General features: G+C 42.5%; 1 protein-coding gene across 2 annotated transcripts; it reads right to left on the bottom strand.

Annotated features, from left to right (window-relative positions):
* Positions 1-1,113: 1,113 nt before the first annotated feature.
* LOC120372146 (nucleolar protein 58-like) lies at positions 1,114-11,512 on the bottom strand. Of its 2 annotated transcripts, XM_039488957.1 has the most exons (7): positions 11,328-11,512; positions 10,487-10,573; positions 9,532-9,627; positions 6,898-6,997; positions 4,163-4,326; positions 2,979-3,025; positions 1,537-1,674 (listed from the first exon to the last, which is right to left on the bottom strand). In XM_039488957.1, exons 1-7 carry the CDS (start codon positions 11,410-11,412, stop codon positions 1,669-1,671), a joined length of 585 nt encoding a protein of 194 aa, XP_039344891.1. In that variant the 5' UTR covers positions 11,413-11,512; the 3' UTR covers positions 1,537-1,668. The 2 variants fall into 2 exon arrangements, with proteins under 2 accessions (XP_039344890.1, XP_039344891.1); XM_039488956.1 differs by lacking the exon at positions 2,979-3,025 and having other exon boundaries at positions 1,114-1,674.
* Between the last annotated feature and the right edge of the window lie 13,640 nt (positions 11,513-25,152).

Raw genomic sequence — 25,152 nt, 5'->3', positions numbered from 1 at the left:
GGTTTGGTGTTGCTGATTTCAGCTTTTGTGCTCCTCTTAGTGGATCTCAGCCCTTGTTTCCCAGAGGACAATAAAAGGCCATTAAGCCACCTTCTTTTCTGGCCTTGATAAATACCACTTTGCGCCACTCACATCCATTCAGAGCTTCTGCAAAGATAGTTTTTCTGGCTCATTGATTTGATCATATGAACCCCCAAATAGACACACTCTGCTTCCATCCATTGGCTCCCCCTGCCAAATACAAATGTCACTTGCAAAGCCCTTCACAACCTAGCCCCACCGCCTAGCCATCATCTCTTATACGTCACTGAACTCTCAAACCACCCCTTTCCCGCCTCACCGGTGCTAATGACGGCAGTGTTCTTTGGCCCCTTGTGGCAATTTTCTAACAAACACAGTTGTATTTTCTCACAGCCTGCCTGTTAGTGTGGGAAGTGTTCCCAGTAACCATCTGCAAAGATAACACATCATTCTAGTGCCAATACATTCTGAAAACTCACCTCTGCCATGACCCCTTGGCTGGGCAGCTGGCTTGCTTTGCAACTGTTTATCATGTTGACCACAGCCATCTCATCTCACTGTTCATCTGTGCCCCCTTCTCTAGCTTAGGGTGACCAGATGTCCCAATTTTATAGGGACTGTCCTGATTTTTGGGTCTTTTTCTTATATAGGCTCCTATTACCCCCACCTCCCGTCCCAACTTTTCACACTTGCTGTCTGGTCACCCTGCTCTAACTGGGGTACTTATATGGCACCCACCTCATTGCCGTATTTAAGAGCCTCACAGTGTTTAATATATTTATCCTTGCAACAACTTGTGGCATTATCCTTGTTTTACAGATGAGAAACTGAGGCACAGAGAGGCTAAGTGACTTGTTCATGGTCATACAAAAAGTCTGTAGTGGAGAAGGGACTTGAACCCAACTCTGCCAGTGTCCTAAGCTAGCACCCAAACCACTGGACCATGATGCCGCTCTGCAAGCTAATCTAAGTACAAGTAATGTCAAAAGACCATCATTTTGTTACATATTTGTCCGCTCTTAGCGCAATGAGGCCCTGATCAGGACCACTAGCTGGTATCAAAATACAAATAATAGATATATATTTTTCCATCTTTTTTTCCCCAATTTATTATGCCATTTGTACCCCACCAGCAGTACAACATTCTCATCAGGGAACAAAAGAAGATGAAAATCATTCCGACTATCCATCCCCTAGGTTTCTGAACCAGACACCAGCCCATTAGCATTCTTGCCTCTGGGTCTTCCTGGTTCAGATGGTGCCATCGATCAGGCCAGTTCCTTCCTCCTACATATTTCTTTTCTCTCTCATTGTTTCCTTTTGCTTTCCAGCTTCCATTTCATTTCACCTGAATCCTGTTGATTAGAGTTCTTCACTTCAGTTTCTTCCGACTTGGTGACTTCTTTCCTTTGGGGTGCTTTAGTTGCAGTTTTGACTTTGTTTTCTTGATTTTTCTCAATTTCTTTTGTTTTTCTTGTCTTTTTGCCACCTTTGGTTTCTTTTCCCTCTTTTCTTTCCCTTCTCCAGGTGGCTTCTCTTTCTCTCCCTGTTTTTCACTCATTTCTTCAGGTGGCTTCTCCTGCTTTTCCTTCATTTCCTTTGCTTTCTTATCCTCCTTTGATACTTTCTTTTTCTTCCTTTTGGGCTTCAAAGCTATAATGTGACAGTTTATTGGTTAAGTTTTGCAGAGATATTTTAAGAAAGAAAAGGACAAGAACAAACCCAACCCAACCCAACTGTGTCCACTGTAATGGCTAGGAAGCCTGGGGTGACTTGGGAAATTGTACCTAGCTAAATTTTTCATGTTCTCAACTATGGTAGCAAGAAAGATGATCTCAAAACTGGGTAAATTGTATATCACAGGCTATTTAACATATGTTACAACTGATATAGGAAAGCAGTTGCCTGCCTGGGAAGTTACTAAAGGTTTAGAACCAGAGTCAGGTGCCCAGTAGGTGCAAGGGGTCCATGCTAGCAGATTACAATACAATATTATGGCCTTTTCTTTTAAATTGCTTCTCCAATTTTTCCCTCATACACAAATCATTGAACAGCTTATCTGAACCCCTGAAAAGGATGGAAATACAATATTAAGCATTAAACTCTGCCCTTAAAGAGCTATTATCACCTTGTTGGGCCAAATCCATCCTTTGGATAAACTGCTCTGATTAAAGGCTTACTTAAGGGATGCGTTTGGCCCATTCTGTTCAGAGACATGTTTCTCTTCCTGATTTTATTATTAAACTAGATCTTTCTTTCTTATTAGTAGTCTTCAGAGTCCTCCCCTACAGTCAGAAGACATTCCACCACAGCAAGAATGGCACTCAAAAGATTGACAGCTCCACCAGTGAAAATCCTACCACATGCAGAGTTTTCCTCCCAAAGTGGAGAAGATTTAAAGCAGGGGTAGGCAACCTATGGCATGTGTGCCAAAGGTGGCACGCGAGCTGATTTTCAGTGGCACTCATACTGCATGGGTCCTGGCCACTGGTCCAGGGGGCTCTGCATTTTAATTTAAATTTAAATGAAGCTTCTTAAACATTTAAAAAACCTTATTTACTTTACATACAACAATAGTATAGTTATATATTATAGACTTATAGAAAGAGACCTTCTAAAAATGTTAAAATGTATTACTGGCATGCGAAACCTTAAATTAGAGTGAATAAATGAAGACTCGGCATACCACTTCCGAAAGGTTGCCAGCCCGATCTAAAGACTCCAGGATGCCATGAGAGACTTCATTATTGGTATCAATTTTACGTGGAAGGAGTGCAGAGACTATGCTGATGGGTGGCTGTGTAAAACCCTCGGACAATAGGTAGCTAGATTAGATATGCCTCCTTGTGGCATCAGTGTCTGTTGATGTGGTGATAAAAATTACGTCACTTAACCATTAAAAATGATGTGAAAGCAAGTGAACGTGTCCTTGTTTTACACCGATCTGGCCTGCTCACCCCAAAGTCAGCAGATGGAGGGTGGGAACGGTCCAAACTCCTGAATCCTAGGGCAAAACATTACGAAGCCATTGAGCCTCCCTGAAATTTGCCAGAAGTTGGTTTAGAATGAAAGTGAAAGTCCAAGCAAAACTGCCAGTTGAGATTCATAATGACTCAACAAGGGACTTAAGCACATGCTAACTCAATGCATGTGAGTAGTCTCATTGGCTTCAATGGGAATATTCATGTGCTTAAAATTAACCACGTGTTTAAGTGCTTTGATAGATCAAGGCCTAAAAGAATGTGATCCCATACCGACAGAGCCCTGGTTATAAATAATGGAAACTCTTCCAGCTTTTAGCTGTAATCAGGGCTGGCTCCAGGTTTTTTGCCACCCCAAGCGCATGCTTGGATTTCTGGTGCCTAGAGCCAACCCTGGTTGTAATCCTGGGACCAGTGAGAGGGCTATCACTACTGTGGTGCCGCTGTACTAACTAGGATAAATCATAAAGGAAGATGCAGCATGAAAAAAACGGTACAGCTCATAGAATATTGGAACTTTCTGGAAGTTTACCAATGGAATGGCTTTCCATAGGTAAGTGCCAACTAGTGAAATCGAAACATTCCATGGGAACGTGGCAATTTCAACCAAATCCTGATGGAAACCAAGCAGGCTTGTCTGGTTTCCTGCCAGCTCCCCTACCCAACTCCTCAGCTGCCTGGGCTTCCAGGTCAGCATGCCAAATGGACTGCCCCGGTGCTCTTCCTACCCATGCTGCCCAGCACCCAAGCTCCCCAAGCACTGGGCAGTTTGAGGAGTCTTAGAAACAGGTCAAAATGAAATCTTGTTTCTACTTTCTCAAAATGAAATTTCAGAACACCTCTTGCATGGGAAGTTTCAAAATTTCGTTTTCCGTTCTGTTTCAAACCAATTAATTCTTTTGGAAAAAAGTCAGAATTTCCACAGAATGGGAATTGCAGCTTCTATCCAGCTCTCGGCAGTACCAATGGCTCAACAAGCTGTGACTTTAGACATCAGCAAGGTTTGCAATGCACGGGAGCCAGTTGAATGGATCAGCTTTTCAATGGATTCCGCAGCTCAGAACAGCCCATCTGTAAAGCAGGATGGGGTCGCTAACTTTGCTTTGGTGAAAAAAAAAAAAAAAAGGGAACCTACTGCTGAATTCGGCACAAAGTCATACCTGAAAAATCAAACCCTTTGAACTTCTCAATTCTTCTTTGCCATGCACTGCCTTCCTCATGCCCCCTCCACTCTTCACCCCCTCGGGCTAGAATCCCAAATGGAATCTGTTTAGAAAGGAGCCTGAAACCAAAAGTCAACGCTTTCTCTTCCTTCGTCCATTTGCTAGCAGGAAAAACAAATGAGCTTCAGCTAATGCAAATCAACAAATAGCACAAATGCTGTATTACAAGGGGGACGTTTTAGGACTGGAGATAATAGAAGCTTTCAGTGATTGACCCCACTGATATGATTTACACTGCAAATTGTAATGGATTAAATGAGGTATTTCTCCTGTGCATATGAACACTAAGGGCCAGATTTCCAGAAGAGCACAGATCCCAGTTAATCATCAAAAGTGAGCAGATTTTCATAAGGAGCTAGCACATTGGGTGCACGTTGGATGCTGGGCCCTTTTGAAAATCTAACCATAAATGTCACAATGGAGTCTGGGGGATACTGAACTATGTTGGAAATTCAGCCATAATTGTTGATGCTGAGCACTTGCAAATCTGGTTTTGCGTGTCAAGCCCCCTGGCTCCAATAGTTACAAGGGAGGGATCTGGAACGAGTAGCAAGAATTTCCAGGTTGGTTCCCTATTCGGCAACGATTATTTACGTCAGATTTTTACTCATGCATATAGTGCAGGATCAACCCCCAACTCTGTAAAAATGTCTGATTTTTTTAAATTAGTGTAAGAAATAAGGTACTTGGAATATTCTCTCTCATGTTCTTGAAGAAGATGGTTGAACTTCCAGTTATTTTATTCTGTTACTTCCAAATGTTTTTACTATTGCTCTACACTTCCAGAAATCTGGTGGCTTTGATAAGGAAGAGCTGTAGTTGTTGGGTGTTTTGTATTTACATCCCTGGATAATTTTTACACTCAGTTTTCCCTAAGGATCATCATTTTCTTTTCTGCATGAAGCCAATTTACCACAGGCCACAAGCTATGATGCAATTGACTTTTAGTCAATTAAATCGGGGGATAATTCGATCAGTTTCTAATTTTACAACATATAAATTCAGGTTGGAATGACACATCTGACAGTAGGAAGATGGAGATTCTTGTACTACCTTGTGTTTAGCACCACCATTGCTTTAAGTATGGGAAAGCAGGGAAACCCTCTATAGTAATTCACGGCCAGATTCTGTTGTTGCTTCCATTAATGTAAATCAGGACCAAGTGAAACTGCTCCTGTATAAAACTGGTTCATGTAGAAGCAGAATCAAGCTCAGTGACTCCCTTTTTTGCTGCTAAAAGAGGCTCAGTTCCAGACACTAATGGAAGAAGTTCACTACTTAATCCTTCAAAATAAAGCTTAAGTGGGATTCCAGTGGTGCACGGACCTTTAGAAAAATACCTTTTCTGATCTACTCTGCTGGGCTCTCTGAGGAGGACAAGAACTGCAGGGAGGGTGGGGAGAGGGACTGCACAATTTATTCATTTTCCTACTTGTTGTTTTTTTAGAGACATGCTTAAAACCATAATCTAGGCAGGCAGCAACATAACTGGGCAAACAAACTTCTGTGGAGCTGCCCTTTGCTGGGTAGGTTTACACTTTGCACCGGAAAACTATGCCCCAAAGAAGGTGGTAGTACAGGGTTATAGTGTTATCCTACCCTGCAATTTTATTGTACTCCCTTCTTAAATGCCTGCCACTTTGTGCATTTCAAAGGCACATCATTTGCTTTTCAAAGTGTCTATAAACCCCGAGGAGCTAACCTGGCTGATGGGCATGCGATTGTATCCAGGGAGGGAGTGGTCTCTGTCAGAGAAAGGGAAATCACCCGCTAACCCTTCCCTAGGTTTATCAGCAGTATTTACAGAAAACCCTTCTCCAGCCCATAACTTTGCCCCCCTTTCTATCTGTTCAGCTTCCCTGCTTGCCCATTTGCTCCCATCCCTCTATGCTGTCATAGGCGCGGGAAGCAGGGGGTGCTGCAGAACCCCCAGGTTTTATGCGGGACCATTGGCCCCACACCTGGGGCTCTATTCCCTGGCTTGGGTCCCGGGGGCTGGCCCTGCACTCCTGGCTCATAGGCCTCTGCTCCCGGGGCCCCGTGCCCAGCCCCTGATCGCAGGGCTCCACTCCCGGGGCCCCGTGCCTGGCCCCCCGATCACAGGGCTCCACTCCTGGGGCCCAGCACCTGGCCCCATGGCCGGGGCTCTGCTCCTGGCCTCACATGAGGGGTTCCAGATGCCGGCCCCTGCCTGGGGCTCTGCTCCTGGCCCCACATCCACCCCCAGCTGTGGTCACAACCTCAGCCCCCTTACCACTGTTCAGGTCCCCCCCCCCCCCGGAGACATAGTCCTGCTCCCAGCCTCAGCTCGGAGTGGGGTGGGGAGACAGACGATGGGACAGGATAAGAGGGCTGGCTTTCAGCACCCCCACTATTAAAATGTTCCAGCACCACTGTATGCTGTCACCCCTGCCTCCCATTATGCACTGCCTGTCTCACAGTGCTAGTTAATTCCAACGTATTATGTTTGCCAATTGTCATAATCACATATGGAGGCCCACGGCCTCAATCCTGCAATCAGATCCACACGAATGGACCCCTGTGCCCGCACAGAGTCTGTGGGAAGTCAGTGGGGCTCCTTCCTGGCATAAGGGTCTGCCTGTTGCAGACTCAGAGTCTGCAACTGTTAATACTGCTTCGAAGCATGTACTATATTTTACCTAAATACTTACAGTATGAAATACCAAAGGACCATGCCACTCAGCAGAGCAAGAATGATGGACACAGAGCCAACAACAACAATCTCAGCTAAGGCTGGCCGGTTTGGGATCACTATTTCACATAAAGAAAATAATAGCATTGATGTACACGATGAGGAAACAAGACAGCAGTTCTTCAGTGATGCCAAGCTGTTTGGTCACATTGCACTTTTTCCTACTGAACACAATATTTATACATATGCCTTTAGAGAAAGAGTATTCCTGAAAGTGATTTGATGTCTGACTCGGTTTGCATTTATAACACTAAAATATTATGGCTTTCATTGCAGTGTTGCTTTGGAGTACTGTGTCCAGTTCTAGGTGCCACATTGCAGGAAAGATGTGGACAAATTGGAGAAAGTCTAAAGGAGAGCAACAAAAAAAGATTAAGGTTCTAGAAAACATGACCCATGAGGAAAGATTGAAAAAAAAATGGGTTTGTTTAATCTGGAGAAGAGAAGGCTGAGAGGGGACATGATAACCGTTTTCAAGTACATAAAAGGTTGTTACAAAGAGGAGGGAGAAAAATTGTTCTTGTTAACCTCTGAGGATAGGACAAGAAGCAATGGGCTTAAATTACAGCCAGGGCAGTTTAGGTTGGACGTTAGGAAAAACTTCCTAACTATCAGCGTGGTTAAGCACAGGAATAAATTGCCTAGGGAGGTTGTGGAATTTCCATAATTGGAGATTTTTAAGAGCAGGTTAGACAATCACCTGTCAGGGATGGTCTAGATAATACTTAGTCCTGCCATGAGTGCAGGGGCCTGGATTAGATGACCCATCAAGGTCACATACAGTTGTAACCCACACACCTCCTAGGTGTGGTGCTCTGTTCCATCTAGTGGCACCAAGACCACTTAGAGATTAATGAGTCTGCTACAGCCTTAGCTAACAGCCATGTGGCTTTTAGCTCTTTCAGTAGAAGCTCATGCACTAAGATCCAGAAATCCCAGGTTCTATCCCAACGACCGGGATCTGTCAGTGTTATACAGTCCAACATTTCTATGACTGACAATCCCTAGCATCAAAAATCATGAGATGGACTTAAAAATATAATGAAATTAAAAAAAACAAAGCTAATGTATCTAGTTCATCCTTTGGTTTTTGATTCTTTGGGATCATGGGTTCATGCTTTTCTCTGCAACTATGGGGGCTAGTAACTTACTTTAAAAAAAATGAAAGCAGAGATTCACGTGACTCCAGGAGCTGGGGTTTTAAGAAAAACACCTGGTTTTATGAGACTTGCAATAAAATTGTAAGAGTTGGCAACACTCTTATAGTATTCCCTTCCTTGGGCTAAGCTGATGGCATTCCTTAAACTTAGCAAGAAAAAAAAAAGTCATAAATAAATCACTTGCATTAAACATAACATATCTTTGGATGTTAGAGGTAATATTGTGTTACAAATACAGTGAGCCATTTGACTGTGACAAAAACCCCCCCCTGAACATTAAAATAAAACCCACTTAACACTTCTGATCTGCAAGGCAGGCATTCAGGGAGACTTCCTACTGTTGCTAGCACCCATTTCATTGTGAAAATTTTAGAAGACCTAGAGAAGGCAAAGCTCCAGGGTCACAAATCTTTTTAACAGCATGTCAATTAAATCTGCTCAGAGCAGCTGTGCTGGTAATGTTGGGGAAATATTCGCAGATAGCCCTAGTGTAGACAAGGCTTTGGATACATAGTCTTTGAATGTGATTGTCAAGCAAAGAGAGAGATATTGGACTCAATTCTTTATTGCATTCTAGCACCTCTGTGTTGATTGGGGCCACAGAAAGTGCAGAGAAAGCAGACAGCTCTGCCTAGCTGAGAATTTCCTCCAGTGTGGGGGAAACGCCACTAGGGTTAAGTCAACGTACCTGGCCACTGTGACAACCAGTCCTGTTGCCCAGGGGACGTGGCGGGGCTGGAGCCAAAGCACTGATGTGCTATGGCAATTCTCAGATGGGGTAATGTCCTTTGGAAACTGTTACCAACTTGCATAAATTAGAACAGCTGCTAGGAGCTCCTAGTCCTCATTGAGGATGGGGCCAATGAAGCTGGTTTGACCTCTGCTCCTGCATTCAGTGGAACTTGGCATGGGAGAGAATATGGGGCATTATTTGCACCACACCAGAGATACAGGTAAGTGTGCTTCATACTTGTCCACTACACGTCAACCCAAATCAAGGTGTCAAACATATTTTGTCTTTAAAGTCAACCCTTCATCTTGACTCCCCCCGGCTTGTCTTTCATTAAACAGCCCTTTAAAGTCTATCCTGATCGCACCAGCATTATTGTTGGTTATTCTGGATGAACACCAATATTGATTCTTTTTGAGCTATGTCTTAGAATATCGATGACTTGTTAAATGGCTCGGCCCATTTAATGTCCAAAACATTCAAGATCACCTAAATATCCCCTCTCTCTTTTTCCACAAAGAGAGGCAGATGCTAATGTTAGCACGACTTTACTGGTCACCCGCCCCCATCAACTAGATGACAACTGCCTCACTTTTCTTATGGATTGCCAGTCCCAGAAAAACTGCGAGCCAGCACTACTGAATGCTTACGCAAAGAAAATAACTTAATCATTTTATGTTAAATGAAGTCAAAATGTGTTAACCTTTATTCCAGTTGATCGATCTCTTGGACAGAGAGCGTGGCTCTAAATTCCAAATGACGCTCGTATCGTGCTGGGTGCCATCAACGCTTGCAAAGTCTATGGTAAAACTCAGTGAGAAAGAGGCGCAACATGGCATAGTTTAGGCATGTCCAATCTGTGGCCCAGAGGCCACTGGTGATGCTCAAGGTTCTAAATTGTGTCACTTGAGACACCAAACATACATCTGATTTTGAACTGATTGTGTTCTCTGAACCACACCCTGGGAGTTTTAGGCTACTGAGCTTCAATATATGCAGCAAGGGCTAGGGGGCCCCCCTTCCCCATTTCCAACTGTTTCCTCAGCAGTCCCAGGAGCAGGCCCAGTGTGAGCTGGGAGCACCTTTAACGGCTGCTGTCCTTTCCCTGTGGCAGCTGCTCAGCATCACGAGGAGACAAAAGAGAGTAGCCGCTCTGGTTGTTCCACTGCCTGCTTCACTGTCAGGGTCTGGGAGCCACAGGGAGAGAGGGACAGGAGCTCAGATGGCTCTGTCTGACCCTTGGGGAGCTCCTAATGAAGGTTGGCTCCAGTTCCTTCCCCAACCACCAAGGAGAACAGAGGAGCCAAGGACCAGTAACCAGTCAGAGCCATGATTCTGTACCCCAGCACAGAGACCATAAGCCAGCTTGCATTGACCACTCCTTTTCCTCTCCTCTAATATGCCCCCTGCCTCAGGAGCTGCAGGTTCGGGGATGCAGGACACTAATATTCTGATTCTGTGGACACTGGGGAAAGTGAATTTTCGATTTATGTGGAAACAAACAACAGTTCCAAATACGAGCTGTTGGCATTTTAGAATTTGTAGCGAAACAACCCCATCCCTACCCCAGATCATTACACACAGAGACTGAAGTAGGCACCACGTTTATCTAGAAGTCCTTGAAAGCGGAATTCAGCTCAAAATGCACTGCAATGTACCTGGGTAGTTTGGAAACAAATCAACAGGGTCAGTTTCCAGAGCAGGTAGGATGGTCTTCTGAAGCTCAGCATAAGGTCTTACAGGAGCTGCAAAATGGTTTTGAAAACTTTGGCCTCATTGGAAATCAAAACCATAGATGATAATGTGATTACCACAGACAATAAAGATTTCTTTTTCATTGAACATTGTAAGCAAAAGTTATGCCCAGTGTTACACCAATGGTGAATTTGGTACTACAAATTAAATCCTGACTACCCTACACTAGCATTTTCCCCCTTAAATTTCCCATTAATGCTACCAACATTGAACTTCACAGGTATTAGCAATAGTGAGAATGTAATTCACACACACGGTCTGTGCTCTTCTTGTGGTGGTTAGACCACATAGGGGTTGATGAGCCTGTTACAGCCTTGGCTAACAGAGCTGGGTGTTTTCGCTCAGACAGACAAGACTCGTGCTTTTAGATCCAGGGATCCCAGGTTCAACCTCACCCATGGACCTGACATAACAAGTGGTGGCTGAACAGAGATTTGAGGTGGGTGGATCTCTGAGGCTTGGGTCAAGCCTCCCTGGGAGGGGAGAGTATGTAACCATACCCACTCAGTGTGGCACTCTAGGTACAGCACTAGTGTAGACGTGCTACTGTTATTTTAACAGCCACATCATCTCACCCAGGTCTAGACAACACAGTCGTTATACACTAGCAGCAGTTGGTGCCTTGGGTACCCTAGAGCTCCCACGGTGAGCACCAGAAGTAGAACTGATGCGGTGAATGTAACAGTGGGAAATGTTAGGAAGCTAAATCAAGTGTAGACAAGACCAAAAGCAGTTTGAGCTCACCTGAATAAACCTCATCAGAATGCAATGGGAATGTCACAGAAAGAGCTGAAAAGGTGAACCAGAAATGCCTTGCGAGTTGGTTCATTGTTCCAGTCCTTCAGCTCTTTTATTGCATGAGGGGAAAGAAAAAGAAGTGGGGATACACCGTGTCTCAGTTGGTAACATTTCTAAAGCCCAGCGTAACTGCTTAGATTCTACCCTGGGACTCCATTAGGTCATGGCATGTAACAATGAAGCCAGAACTCATCCTCTCTCAGCTTCATTCTAGAACAGAGACTGAACCAGTCGGAGGAGGCTGGTTAACTTCAACAGAAAAAATGTAGGTCTATACAAAGAGCTTTCAAGAAGACAAAAATAAACAGCCTGCAAGGTTGCCCTGGTTAGGGATATCATGGCAAGCTTGACCCAAGTTTCAAGCAAACATGGGCCAAAACTTAGTAGTTTTGTCTGAGTGTTGTTTTAAACCCAAAATTCAAAACTCAGGGCATGCCAAGCAAAACAGAAAATGATTGCTGATTCTCCCACTGCCCCTGAATGGGGAACGAAATTTGGGTCAAGCTTGCCATGATATCCCTAACCAGGGCAACCTTGCAGGCTGTTTATTTTTGGAGGCGGGAGAAGTGAAGCAGCAACAGCGTGCTTGGGTAGGAGGCAGAGCAGAGGTGAGCTGGGGCAGGGGGGGTGCCTCAGGGCGGAGGGAGGGAGGGCGCCTCAGGGCGGGGGCTTGGGAACGGGGGAAGGCGCAAGGTGGAAGTTTTGCCTAGGGCGCAAAACATCCTTGCACCAGCCCTGCCGGAATGAGAGCAGCACCAGGCCCAAGAACCGTGTGGATCTTGCTGTTAGTGTACAGACGAGTCTGTATTTCCACTTCACTTACCTCATTGGTTCATTTAAAAAAAAATAGAAGTGTTTGAAATGGGATTGGAGAGGGAGCCTCACACACAACCGTTTCTATGATGACTCTTTCTTGGCGCAAATCCCAGTGGTGTGCTTCAGAGGGTCTTCTGAAAAGTTATTCTGGGTGCATTTCACACAGGCTCAGCATCCCCTTTGGCTCAAATGCAAAAGCTGAACTTGAATGTAACTAGGGTGACCAGATAGCAAGTGTGAAAAATCATGACAGGGAGTGGAGGGTAATTGGCAATTTATAAGACAAAGCCCTAAATATCGGGACTGACCCTACAAAATCAGGACATCCGGTCACCCTAACTGCAACCAATACATTTTGCCTATCTGTGGGATTGAAACTATGAAAACCACTGTCTTTTCTTACATGGTTTCCATCTAAAATATAATTAGGCTTCAGCTGAACCCAAAGCCTATTCTCAGGCTTGGTAAAAAATCTGGGCTGAGTTTTGCCATAAAGAAACCAAATTATTTCAGGACTAGTTACTAAATGTTTGCTATGCTCAAAAATGAAACTATTCAGCCGGCTTGATGCTGCACCTGTGCTCAGTATGTATGTGATCACTACCCTAGACTTCAATAGTCATTGGGCTGCAGTTTAGTCCATAAACTCCAGCATCCTGGCTAATAAATACTACTTGCTATACAAACACTGGTCCAGAGAAGTCAGGCACAACACAGCTATTTTGCCAATATTGAAAGGCAAGGGATTGGGAAAGGAAGTTGGCCCATGATAAAAAACGACATTAAATATGATGATGTTACAATAGAAAAACAACTTGAAACAATATTTTTTTAAAAAAAGGTAAAAATCAAAAGTTAAAGATGAATGATCACGTAGCTTCCCCCGCACTCCAGGACAACAGACAGTAATGCTCCCCATTGGGCCAGGATATTAGATGGCACAGTTTCACATTCCAATATGAATTTTCTTGCTTATATATTTTATTATTACCATGGGAAGCTGAGTCAATAAAAACCCTAGCCAGCTTTTGCCCAGACCCTCAGATAATTGAATTTTTGTGCTTACCGTGGCTGTGTTTGGGCTTCCACCATGTATACTGAATGTGTCCCTTAATGGTCTTTTATAATCTATTGTTTTGTATGTTTCCAATGGCTCGACGGATGCTTGGTGCCTGTGTGACTTTTCAGGGAACCATATGGTGGTCTGAGATCCTCAGCTTTGTATCTGCTGCTATGTGTGTTTAGCGTTACAGCCCCCGAGGCATGGTGGGGGCAAAGGAAAAACATTAAATGAGATTATGTATTGATTGAATATTGCCTTCACTGGGCTAAGAACTTCCAAAAAACATTCCCTCCAACCAAGCAGAATGCAACCTGAGAGGAGCGAATGTCTCTGGTGCAATGTTCCAAGGACAGGACTTGAACTCTCAGGTGGTACTTGGATTCAAGGTCTATATTAGAAGAATAGCTTGTATCGGAATGCAGACCTTATTTACAATTGTATGTTTTAAGTGGGTTCCATCTTGATAAACTTTAAAATAACTTTTCCCTATCGAGATGAAGATTCCAGAAGATAAGCGGTTTGATTTATAGCTCAGTTCCAAAATAGTAAGGTTATTGTCTCAAAGTTATCCGTTAGAGTGAGTTCTGAGTTTAAAGTCCTGAGAGACTTGTCTTCCTGGAGAATAAGAGTTGCCAAACCGCTTCTCCTTAAAAATGTTCTATTAAAGTCTGTATTATAGTATCTCTTGGGGGCATTCAAAGAAAGAGTTAGATACCACATTAGAATTCAATTCTAATGAGGAAGCTTTATAATTGGTTCTGAGGTTGTGGTTCAAACATTAGACAATAATTTGCTTTCAGTATTTAGCTACTTAACCATTCAAATTACAGATCTGATTGACTTTGGGAAAATTCTGGAGTTGGGATTTATAATAAAATGTACAGCCACCTTTTGAGACTTCTGATATTTTTATAATGATTGGGTGTTTTTTGGTATTAATTTGATGATTTAATTCTAATCCAACATTGAGATTCATGAGTTACTTTGACCCTGGTTTGATACTTGTATTGTTTTACTGGCTGAGCTAAGAAAGGCCCTACATTCAACTCAGCCGCATTTCTCTAACACCACCAATGTGGAGACTAAAAATCTGACCAGCTCCCCCAAATTAGTCTTTGGTTCTCATATCTAACATTTTACTGACTCCACCTGGGATCTGGGCTTCAGAGTGCTAGGTGCTGTACAGACAAGTAAGAGACAGTCTCTGCTCAAAGAGTTTATCATCTAAATAGACAACATGGGCACAGAGTGGGAGAAAGGAAACATTATCCCCATTTTACAGAAAGAGGAATGAGGCATGGAGAGATTAAGGGTTTGATCCCATGGGATTTGTTACAAGCTATGTCTGTATATCTGTAAATACTGTAATTAATAAGGTGCCAATAGATTACTCGCAAGAATATGTATGGTTCTTGGGTTTTGTAAGGCTGAAAATTTCTTGTGTTCATGGCAAACAGCTTCCTTTGCTCAGCTCTTTACAGCAGCAATTAAACAGGAATCTTTCCATTGACTTCAATGGGCTTTAAGTGTCTTGCCCAGGGTCACACAGGAAATCTGTAGCAAAGCTGGGGATTGAACCTAGATCTCACATGCCATTCTGCTTTTTATACATGAAACATCAGCTAAAGTACATAACATTTCTACCAACTCCTCCTTCTCACTGCTCCTCCACACCCACCAGTTTGCAATAATGTTCACCTACCACTCCACTGCACTACTATCTTAATTCATAATGGCCTACATCATTGTGAGTGCTTAGACTGTTGGCTCTTCTGGTGCAGGAAATCGGTTATTTGTTAGGCAAAACTCTTTGCTAGTGCTGAGGCTGCTTATAGAGCTATATCGGGGCAGGCAACCTATGGCATGCGTGCCAAAGGCGGCACGCGAGCTGATTTTCAGTGGCACTCACACTGCCCGGGTCCTGGCCACCGGTCCAGGGGGCTCTGTATTTGAATTTAATTTTAAATGAAGCTTCTTAAATGCTTTAAAAACCTTATTTACAACAATAGTGTAGTTATATATTAAAGACTTATAGAAACAGACCTTCTAAAACTGTTAAAATGTATTACTGGCATGCGAAATCTTAAATCAGAGTGAATAAATGAAGACTCGTCACACCGCTTCTGAAAGGTTGCCGACCCCTGAGCTATATGATTGTAATAAGAATGAATCATTTAAAATATTTGGGACTGGTAATTCACATTTTCACCACTAGATGACATATTATGATTGTGTTATTATTATTATTATTTTTGCAGCTTACAACAGTAGTAAGGTTGGTCCATAGGAATAGCAAGATGATACATGCTATTTGAGCTGGAGGGAGCTTACTTTATAAGAATTGTTGGGGAAATGAATTTTATAGGGACAGAAGAGAGACTTGTGAAATAATATGCATAATAATCTTTTCCCTTCTTTAATTTTGGTATGTCTCTCGGACTCACACACCGGCCACCTTCCTTTTTCCACTCTTTATTCCTGCATACATTTTTTTTCTTTAAGGTACAAAATTAAATAAAAAAAAAAGTTACCAATAGCATTTCCCCCATAACCTAAACACAGTCCAAATTAAATAGATGGCACAGTGGACTAAGCAGCAAGTTAAAAATACCTAGACCCAATTATTATTTCTTATTTCTATTAAAGGAGCACCAAAAGAATCCAGCTGAGAATCAGTGTGCCCCACTGCACAATTGATGGTCCAAACACAAAGCACAGTCCTACCTTGGGTTACTCCCAGTCTAAGACGGGTGCAGTTCTCACATCACCAGTATTGCCAGTGGAGAAAGTACTCTCACTTAGGGTGAACAGTGTTCATTTTTGGCTGATCTGGACACACACCAGTTTGGTGTATTAACCCAAAGTTTGTAAAATTCTTTGGCATCCTATGTAAATATGTGGTTGTATAATTAATATATATTAGGTACCTTTATAATTTCTGTAATTCTAGTGTGGGATTTTATTTATTTATTTATTTATTTATTTATTTGGCATATGAGAATAGATTCTACCCTTCTTTAAGGCATACGTAGTGCAAAGTAGTCTTCAAGTCAGCTTAACAGGCTACCAGGGCATTACCCTAAAATGATATTGGTGGGGAAAACAAACAAAGCCAACCATCTGGATAACATAGAAGAAACCAGAAGAAATGTAAAGAATTTGTACACTAAGTGTCAGATTTTCAGCACTCCCAATCAGGGCCAGATGATCAAAAGTGCTCAAGCTTCAATTTAGGCACCAAAATAAGTGACCTACAGCCCAGCACAGAGGGTGCTGAATTCTTGTGAAAAATCTGTCCGAAGTGTCACCACGGGAGTTACTGGGTGTCATGACGAGTACTTTTTAAAATTTGGCCCTGAGCTGCTTCTTCATTCAAAAAGCTTTGAAAAGGGAAAGAAAGGAGATGGAATCCCACCACTGGCCCAAACAGAACATTGTAAATTTTTCCTCTCTAGAAATCATCAGAAGCGAAATGCGTTTTTCTTGCTTGATGGCTTCTTCTGTATATCTATTAAAGAATAAAACCAAAAATAAAATCTTTGGGAGATTAGTTCTTTCATTGGTGAGAGAGACAAGCTTGTCTCTTTCGCAAACAGAATTTGGTCCAGTAAAAGGTATTACCTCACGCACCTTGTCTCTCTAATATCCTGGGACCGACACAGCTACAAGTACACTGCATAGTTCTCTCATGATAGTCTAAAGGCCAGTTTGTGGGAGAACAGAAAAAGACAACTTACTTCCTTTTTCTATTAGCTTGGTAGGTTGAGAATGACTCTGGCTTAGTCTACACCAGCAGTTAACTGGGGGTCCTGGCTTTTTTAGTTTTTAAATAACACTCTAGTTAAAGTTTAAAATGAAACGTTTCAAAATGAAAAGTCAAGATGCTTCAAGTTTTTCCAAAACATTTTCTTCGTTCTTTTTCTTTCAGCAGAAACTATTTGCTGAATTTGATCTGAAACTGTTATTTTTTGGGCAAATAAACTATTTTTTCAAAACAATTTGCCCAGTTCTACACTGGGTCAGATTCTCAGCTGGTGTAAACTAACATAGCTCTATTAACTCAGTGGCCAAGGATCTGGTCCAACATCTGGAAAGCTCCCACTGATTTCAGACTAACCAGGATCTTGCCCACTGTTTCATTTTAGTGTCTTAAGTCATTAGTTAGCTGCTTACAGGAAATAAAGCTGCCAGGTGGATTTGTTTTATTCATTATGGCGAGACAGGATTGGGGGGAAAAATCAGTAAGAGACAGTATCTATTGTACTACAAAAGGAAGTAAAATGATAGAGTTCAAAATATCATTAGCCCTTCCCTTCCCTCCTCTCAGCTTTATCTACGCTATGAAGTGCTGTGTTAATGTACATATGTTCTCAAACATTAATACAGACACGACTATTTTCCAGAGTTTTGAATAAGATGCAGTTGAGCCCAAAGGCTTCTAGGATGACTAATTCAAATGTTTAACAAGAGTAGAATCTAGTTTATGAGGTTATCAGATGGTTAATTTTATTAGGTCAAATCTTGAAGGCCTCAGTGTTTACTCAGTCCTTACTCACGTAATAAGGCCCCAGACTAGTGACTGACAGCAGAAGTTTAGCCCAAGATTTTCATTGAAACACTTGGGAAATCAACTGACCCATCAATCATACCAAATGGAAACATACAAGAATCTTTCCAATGAGAGTAGAACCAGGCCTTTGCAATGTGGGCTTGTATTTAGTATAATTCTTGAGGAGAATGCTCCTGCCTCACTCCCACAGAGTAAATTCATTTCCTTCAATACAAATAGCACTAGGCTCTCTATGAAATGCATTTAAAAGAGATGTAAAGAGAAATCCTTTATGTTAACCATGTTGATGGGCTAAAATGTCAGAGGCTCAAGATTCCCAGCAGCTGCGTGGAAGATGAGGCAAAGACAAGACATATCTGAGGCAACATTAAGCTATTCATCTCAAAGCAGGAGACACTGTTACTGTGACAAAATTCTGTTCTAATGACTCACCGGGTGACTAATACTGTTGTGTGACAGTCGATATCTGTGCTAATGTCTTGCCTTCCAAAGGGCTTGGGAACAGATCCACTGTGTGATTTAGCCAATCAGCCAGTAGCCTAACAAGTATCATTTGTTAAAGCATTCTGTGGTTTTGGGAGGAAGCTGGCTTCTGAGTCAGGGACACACCACATTTTGTTTAACTTTTATCTCAAGGTTAACTGCATATTTGATGCCCCCATCCTGCCAAGGACTGAGCTCCAGCTGACCCTCAACTTCCATGATTTCAGTGGCTTTGAAGATGCCCAGCAACCCATAGGAGTCTGCTCTGACCAACAAGGATTCCTGTTAGCATATGCTAGAGGGTTAGTTCCCCGAGTATCAGGTTTGGAATATCCAGATGACCAGGACATGGTTCCAAGTTGTAGAAGGATCAGCTCAAGGAAGAGGACACCATTCACTGTATTTAGGTTTTTCAGATGAAACTTTAAAAAAGAAGTCATGTCTGCTATCTAGGGATGTGTGAAGATCGCATGGTACTTTTTCCCCTGGCTCTTTGGCATTCTTGAACTAAAGCTTTTCCTTGCTGCTCAGTGTTCTGCTTTGTATGGATTAATTACTGCCTTCTAGCCCAAAGGTGATTGCATTTCAGTGGCATTGTATGTAGAGAGTTTGTCAGGTTCTTTGGGATCACGTGGGATGGAATAAATATAATTGTACCTGATACAGCCACCTGGAAAGATGTTAGGACCTTGTGTCGAGGAGATGAACTACGCCATTGTCCCATCCCAGCACCAGACCTGGTGGGTTCCATTATCTCTGACCCAGGAGTTCAAAAAAAGCAGAATGTCATACTTGGGTACAAAAGAGCTAGAGGAAGGGACAGGAGAACTCTCTAGAAACAGTGGGCTCAGGGAGAGTGCAGGATAAAGTCTCCGGACAAGGTCCTCAGCCCTTCTTAAATCCCCATTATGCCTAAAAGAGGAATATTGGACTGGAGTAGGCCACGCTGGTGCTAGCACATGGGGTGTTACTGGATAGGGTAGGGGTGGGCCTGCAATGCACTCCAATGGTCCTGGCTTATTGAGTGGCCCCTTGGAAACTTTTATCCACACTGCAAGGTAGAGCAACCTCAGGTTGCTCTAACTTGTGCTGGGAGCCTGTTCAGCCTCTGGAAGACCCCAGGGTTGAGCGGGAGGGGGAAGAAGAGGATAAGAAGATGGCACAGAGCCAGCTAAGCTGCTCTCCTCTTCCAGAAGGCTGATTCATGCTTCCCATTGACTTCAAATGGCGTTAGAGTGGGCCTCTGGTGCACAGCATGCTGCATCTGAGGGATCTGGTCTTGTAAGTACAATCATGGTTCAGGGCTTTGTTGCCTACATCAAGGATAAAGGCAAAGCACAGACAGCTTGGACTATATCCCATTGGGTGTGCACTGTGTCTGAAGCAGTTCAGGGCTCCCACTCATTAATCAAAGATTTTACTGATCCTCCCCTAGTGGGAAGGTTGCGTGGCCAATGACCCTGAGAGGCTGCCCGTGGGAGCTTTAACTGCAGGTAGGGACACTCAAGCCAGACTGCTCAAAGGGCAGAGACCGTGGGCCCTCCAGAGCGAGGGAGCTGAGCTGTACACCAACAACTTCTCATAAAGAACTCAACGAGGGAGCCATTCTGGCACACAGTTTGATAGACAGGGATGGCAGAGCTTTGTTGGTGCCCTTAGGAATGTCTGATGGAGCAGGGAAAACTCAGACTGTATATACACAAATACATATTTCAGTTTTAAGATCTGCAATAGCTAACACTCAACCATTTATACTCTGCAACTGTGGGAGTTCTCCACACGGAGTTATTGGGTTTCTATAGCTGAATCAACTATGCAGTTCAAAACTTAATTGAAAGTATTACCTTTAAAATGATCAAATAAAATCAAATGATATTTTGTATCAAATGCGGTCTTCATATGAAGCAAAAATCAATAGGAAAGAAAAGCCTGAATCTCTAATTGCAGAAATATCAATAAACTACTGGAGCACAGCTGTTTCTGAATTATAAAAGCAGGTTTATAGCAGGAATGGAATTATTTATCAAGCAAGTTGCATGCAAGATGTGATTGAGGCTGAGAGACCATATATTTAAAACTTTGCAAAGTGATGCTAATGTTAATAGTGTCTGATCACAGCAGGTGAAGGTACTTTTGGAAGTGATTGAATTACTTTCTTTTCAAAGACAACTCATGGAAATTTTCTCGTACGGCTTGGTTGTACAAGTTTCTTAACCGCTCTTTCTTATCTCATAATAAAGGCATCAGGGTTTAAAGTGGTTAAAAAACCCAGCTAAATATTGATGATGAATGGCTGGGCATGTGGGGGTGTACAAGCTTGGCACAAAGAACAAATATAAGCATGGACATGTGTTTCCAATAGTACATCATAATGTTAGAGTCCATGACTAGAACTGCTTACTCATCTATTCAACAATATAAGTAACAAAACCCTAGACAGAGTGCCACCCTCGAAACCTCTTTTCAAGGGAGAGCTGATAGCATACAGCATTCTTCACTCATCTGGTCCTAAACCCTTGTTGCCATAAACAATTAAGTAGCTTGTAGAGAAGGCTGCATTTCTAGTCATGGGTGCCATGGTTCGTATGTCTATGAAAAAATATCTACATATTTTAGTAAAAAGCAGGAAAATCTCACGCAATTATGAAGTAAGCACCCGGAGAAGGAAGATTTCCTTGCCTCATTTGATGAGAAGTTTAAAGAATGAAGACTGATGAGTAATGTTTTTCACCACCAAGGACAGTAGGGTGGAATGTAGGGAAGAAAGGTTGCATTTGAGTTACGGCCTGGAAAGATGAACTCTGCAGGAAAAAACAAAACAGAATAGTGCACCCACGACATCCATCTTATTTGAGGAAGAGGGGTGTCCGGCGCTGAACAAACTTACAACACAAAGTCAAGCAGCACTAGCAAAGAGCTTTCACTGGCAAAAAGAAAGGGGTGACAGAAGAGGCAAAGTTTGAAGGATTCATCAAAGGCTATGGTGTTGCACACGGAATCTAACAGGCTGATAGTTGCTTCTCTTATTAGAAGCAAGGAGACATGTTTTCCACATTGCTCATTGTTGAGTATGTTCTTGCACAGACTGCATTGTGAGAATAATAGCTGATGCAACATAGATATACAATAGGACTCTGTTCCGATGGCTCTGGATCAGCTCCTAGAAGGTGATGAACAACCTCAATTCCTATTGATTTCAATGGTTGCTTCAGATCAGTCTCTTCTGGTCCTTCCTAGATCACAGATTAGGCACCACCCACAAAATTCAAATAAAACCCAGATAAAGATTGTGTTGAAAGAGTGTAACCCTTGAAAGGGATTACAATCATAAAAACTGTCAATTTAGGAATTAGGGCATTAGCCAGAGTGTCCCACTCAAATTGCAACACATTTCTAAAATTCCCACTCCCAGTTTCAATTAGATATGGTATTCTTTATTTTTCTGTCTCAGCTGCCGGGAAATTTTGTTGTGCACCACTAACGAGCTATCACAGAACCCACAGCCGGCTGTGTCAGTGCAATGATTCTGTGCAAAGTTTGTAAATCACTTCATGATCAGGTCCTCGGAGGATAAAAGGCAATATAGAAAAGTAAGCTCATCATCACAGGGCCCTGTCCTTTGCCAAGTAGAACACAAGGACCTCCCACTGCAGTTGCATTATGTGGGGCAGAATTAGACCCATTATTTATTATTATTGATTTAGCCATTTAGGTTAACTTAAAACATTTGGGAAAAAAGGTTAATTGGATTTCTTTTGTGCTAATACAAATCCCTATAGCAAATCCTGAGTCTAACCTGAATTCTCAACCAAAAAGTTATACTCCTGTTTTGTTTTGATATTTAACACATACAAGTTATACGGAAAAATAAATTATTTAAAATAGTTCAGTCCTCTATCCAACTAGTTATTTATAAAAATTGTATTACATATTTTTTACACTGAAAACAAGTCTGTACTCCCATAGATTTCTCAATTATTAAACTCATGTTATTAAAATGGAAGTAACCAATACTTATGTATTATATATATTTATAGCGTAATTAGATACCAAGTGTTTCATAATTAGAGATATTTAATCTCAAATGCAAAATATAATATTCTCTTGAGACCATCAACTTCAAAATTTGTTTACAACTATTAAATGGAATTTAAAAATTCTAGCTCCAAACCCCCAAGAAACCACCTCACTTTTTATTTAAATTAAATTTTCATGGCTTTAAAATCCAATTTAAATATTCATGACAAGTACGCTTCTTATTTGGAGAGAAATGCATGCATTAGAAAGCAAACTGATTACACTCAATGTAGTTTTAATGGAAACAGGTAAACACTTGATTAGTGGCCAGTAAGAATGTGTTTTCATTTACATTAAAACCAGCTCTTCTCTTTGAACTCAAGGTCTAGCTCACTTAGTTTTCTGTTCCTTGACATAAATAATTTCAGTATTGTTATTCCGTTCCTAATGACTTTCAGCAGACTCTTATCACATATTCCCACACAGGATTTGTAACTTTTAAAAAAAAGTTTCTTTTAAAAAAAAAAGTTAAATGCAAAATAGCCAGGCAGAGACATTTTTTTGCCAGATAGTATTTCATTTTTAAATACTTGCAACTTTAATGTTCAGTAACTGATGATGCGGTTCTTGCTTCCCATATACCTTTATTTACAGCTATTGGAAAGTATCAGAAGGGTAGCCATGTTAGTCTGGATCCACTACATGTATCCGATGAAGTGGGTATTTGCCCACGAAAGCTCATGCTCCAATATGTCTGTTAGTCTATAAGGTGCCACAGGACTCTTTGCAGCTATTGGAAAGAGTCTAGTGTAGCTGTGACAGGACATGTCCCCATCCTGATCCAGAAGAAAACTAATGAGCTCCTCTGGGCTCAACTAGTGCTAAATAGGCCCACCTACCAAACCTGCTCTACTGGGAAAAAAACAACCTTAAATGGGAGACTAGGTCCTAGGAAGGGGCAGTAACCAGGAAGAAAGCTGCTGTGACTCAGAGTTAGCTGACTCTGACCACAGGGTTGCCGGGGGGAAGAAAGCATGTGAAATTCTACCACCCACAAGGGCTCACCAGAACAGACACAAGCCAGTCACTGCAGGTAGGTGTTGAAAATAAATCGTGACCCAGGGTTTAGCCATACCTAATTACTATAAACAAGCCAGTTATCTATAGATTCTCTTAAAGGAGAACTCAGAGACTGTACATCTTATTAACTGGAAAGTCTTATACCTGTGAATCCTGACATACTGGAGTAAGTTTCTCAAAGGGGAAAAGGACTTTGGAAGGGGAAGACACCTGAGTGATTTACCCAGCCTCCTCACCGCAAAGCGGGCAGGTTACTAATCCGAGTGAAAGTGGATCCTGAGCTGCAGCCTAGATCCCCTGCCGGGCCAGCCAGCACAGGTTTAAAGCACCACAAAACTTGGGTGAGAGGGCTTTGTGTGTGGACAGGAGCAGGGGATTGGGGCAACACCCAAGTAAGAGCCCAGGGCTAACTTTGCAATGAAGACATACCCTCGTAGGCTGCTCTTAACAACTGCTGCTGCAGAAAGAACATCGGGGGTGGCCTTTTTGTAACATTTGGAGGGAAGTAAATAAGCACAGCCAACTTCTGCTCCGTGTTCCCATTAATCAGCATGGATTTTTCTGAGCACAGTGCCAGACACAGTTTGGGCCACAGTTACGGTTGTCAACTTTCTAATCACACAAAACCGAAACCCTTCCCCCACCCCTTCCCCAAGACCCCACCCCTGTCCCGCCCTTCTCAGAGGGCCCTGCCCCTGCATACTCACTCCATCCCCCCCCTCTGTTGCTCGCTCTCCCCCACCCTCACTCACTTTCACTGGGCTGGGGCAGGGGGTTGGGGTGCAGGAGGAGGTGAGGGCTCCGGCTGGGGGTGTGGGCTCTGGGATGGGCCTGGGGATGAGGGTGCAGGAGGGGATCAGGGCTGGCATAGGGGTCTGGGGTGTTGGAGAGGGGGTGGGCTCAGGGTGAGAGAGAGGGTGCAGGGTGGGACAGCAGGTTGGAGTGTGGGAACCTGATGTGAAAATGCTGCAACTGTTGAATAAGAAATCATGTTCTGACAATGAACATGTAACTGGCAGGAAGATACCACTGTATAGCACTAAGAGACCTTGAGCATCACTAACATATCTTGAACACCTGTATATACTTGAGCAGACTTCCACTATGTATGAGGATGTAGGTGTGTGTGTGTGTCGGGGGTGGGGGAAAGGATAGAAATGCTGAAGTTTAAGTACAGTGAAATCTAAATCATTTTCCAAATGATGATTTTTGTCCATGATTTCCCCCAACTTTGTTAAATACAATCCAAGGCTTCCCTAAACAAAATCTGTGTGCCGGTCCCTCAACACGTCTGTACTTTAGGAAACTGAAAAATTCCTCAGTTAACTGAATGTTCCTAGTCCATGCACATCCTAGGATTTCAGACACTGAAATGGTCATTGGAAGTCACGCCAGTTTACAAGAGATCTACTCTCTGGAAATGGATAGATTTATTCTTTAATTTTATCTATAATTAGAAACACCATTACTTTTGTCTTTCCATAATAGCGCACATACTTTCCTGCTAATGGAAAATAATAAAGTCAATTATTGGCAATTAACAGTCATCTAATGATAGTTACTAAAGTCTCCATTTTATTTAAAAAATGAATGTAAATTTATATAGCTAATTATTTTTAAGGATTTATAATCACTATGGAATCCAGGTGCCTAACTGGCATGCTGTTTCATAAAAGACTAACAAACTCCAGCAGGTTTTAGTATGAGAAGAATGATCAGGTTCACTGAATTCTGTGGTTGTT

The sequence above is a fragment of the Mauremys reevesii genome, linkage group 9 (assembly GCF_016161935.1).
Source record: "Mauremys reevesii isolate NIE-2019 linkage group 9, ASM1616193v1, whole genome shotgun sequence".
NCBI classification, from domain to species: Eukaryota; Metazoa; Chordata; order Testudines; family Geoemydidae; genus Mauremys; species Mauremys reevesii.
The sequence above is the reverse complement of the archived record's forward strand: the minus strand, read 5'-3'. Positions and strand labels throughout refer to the sequence as shown.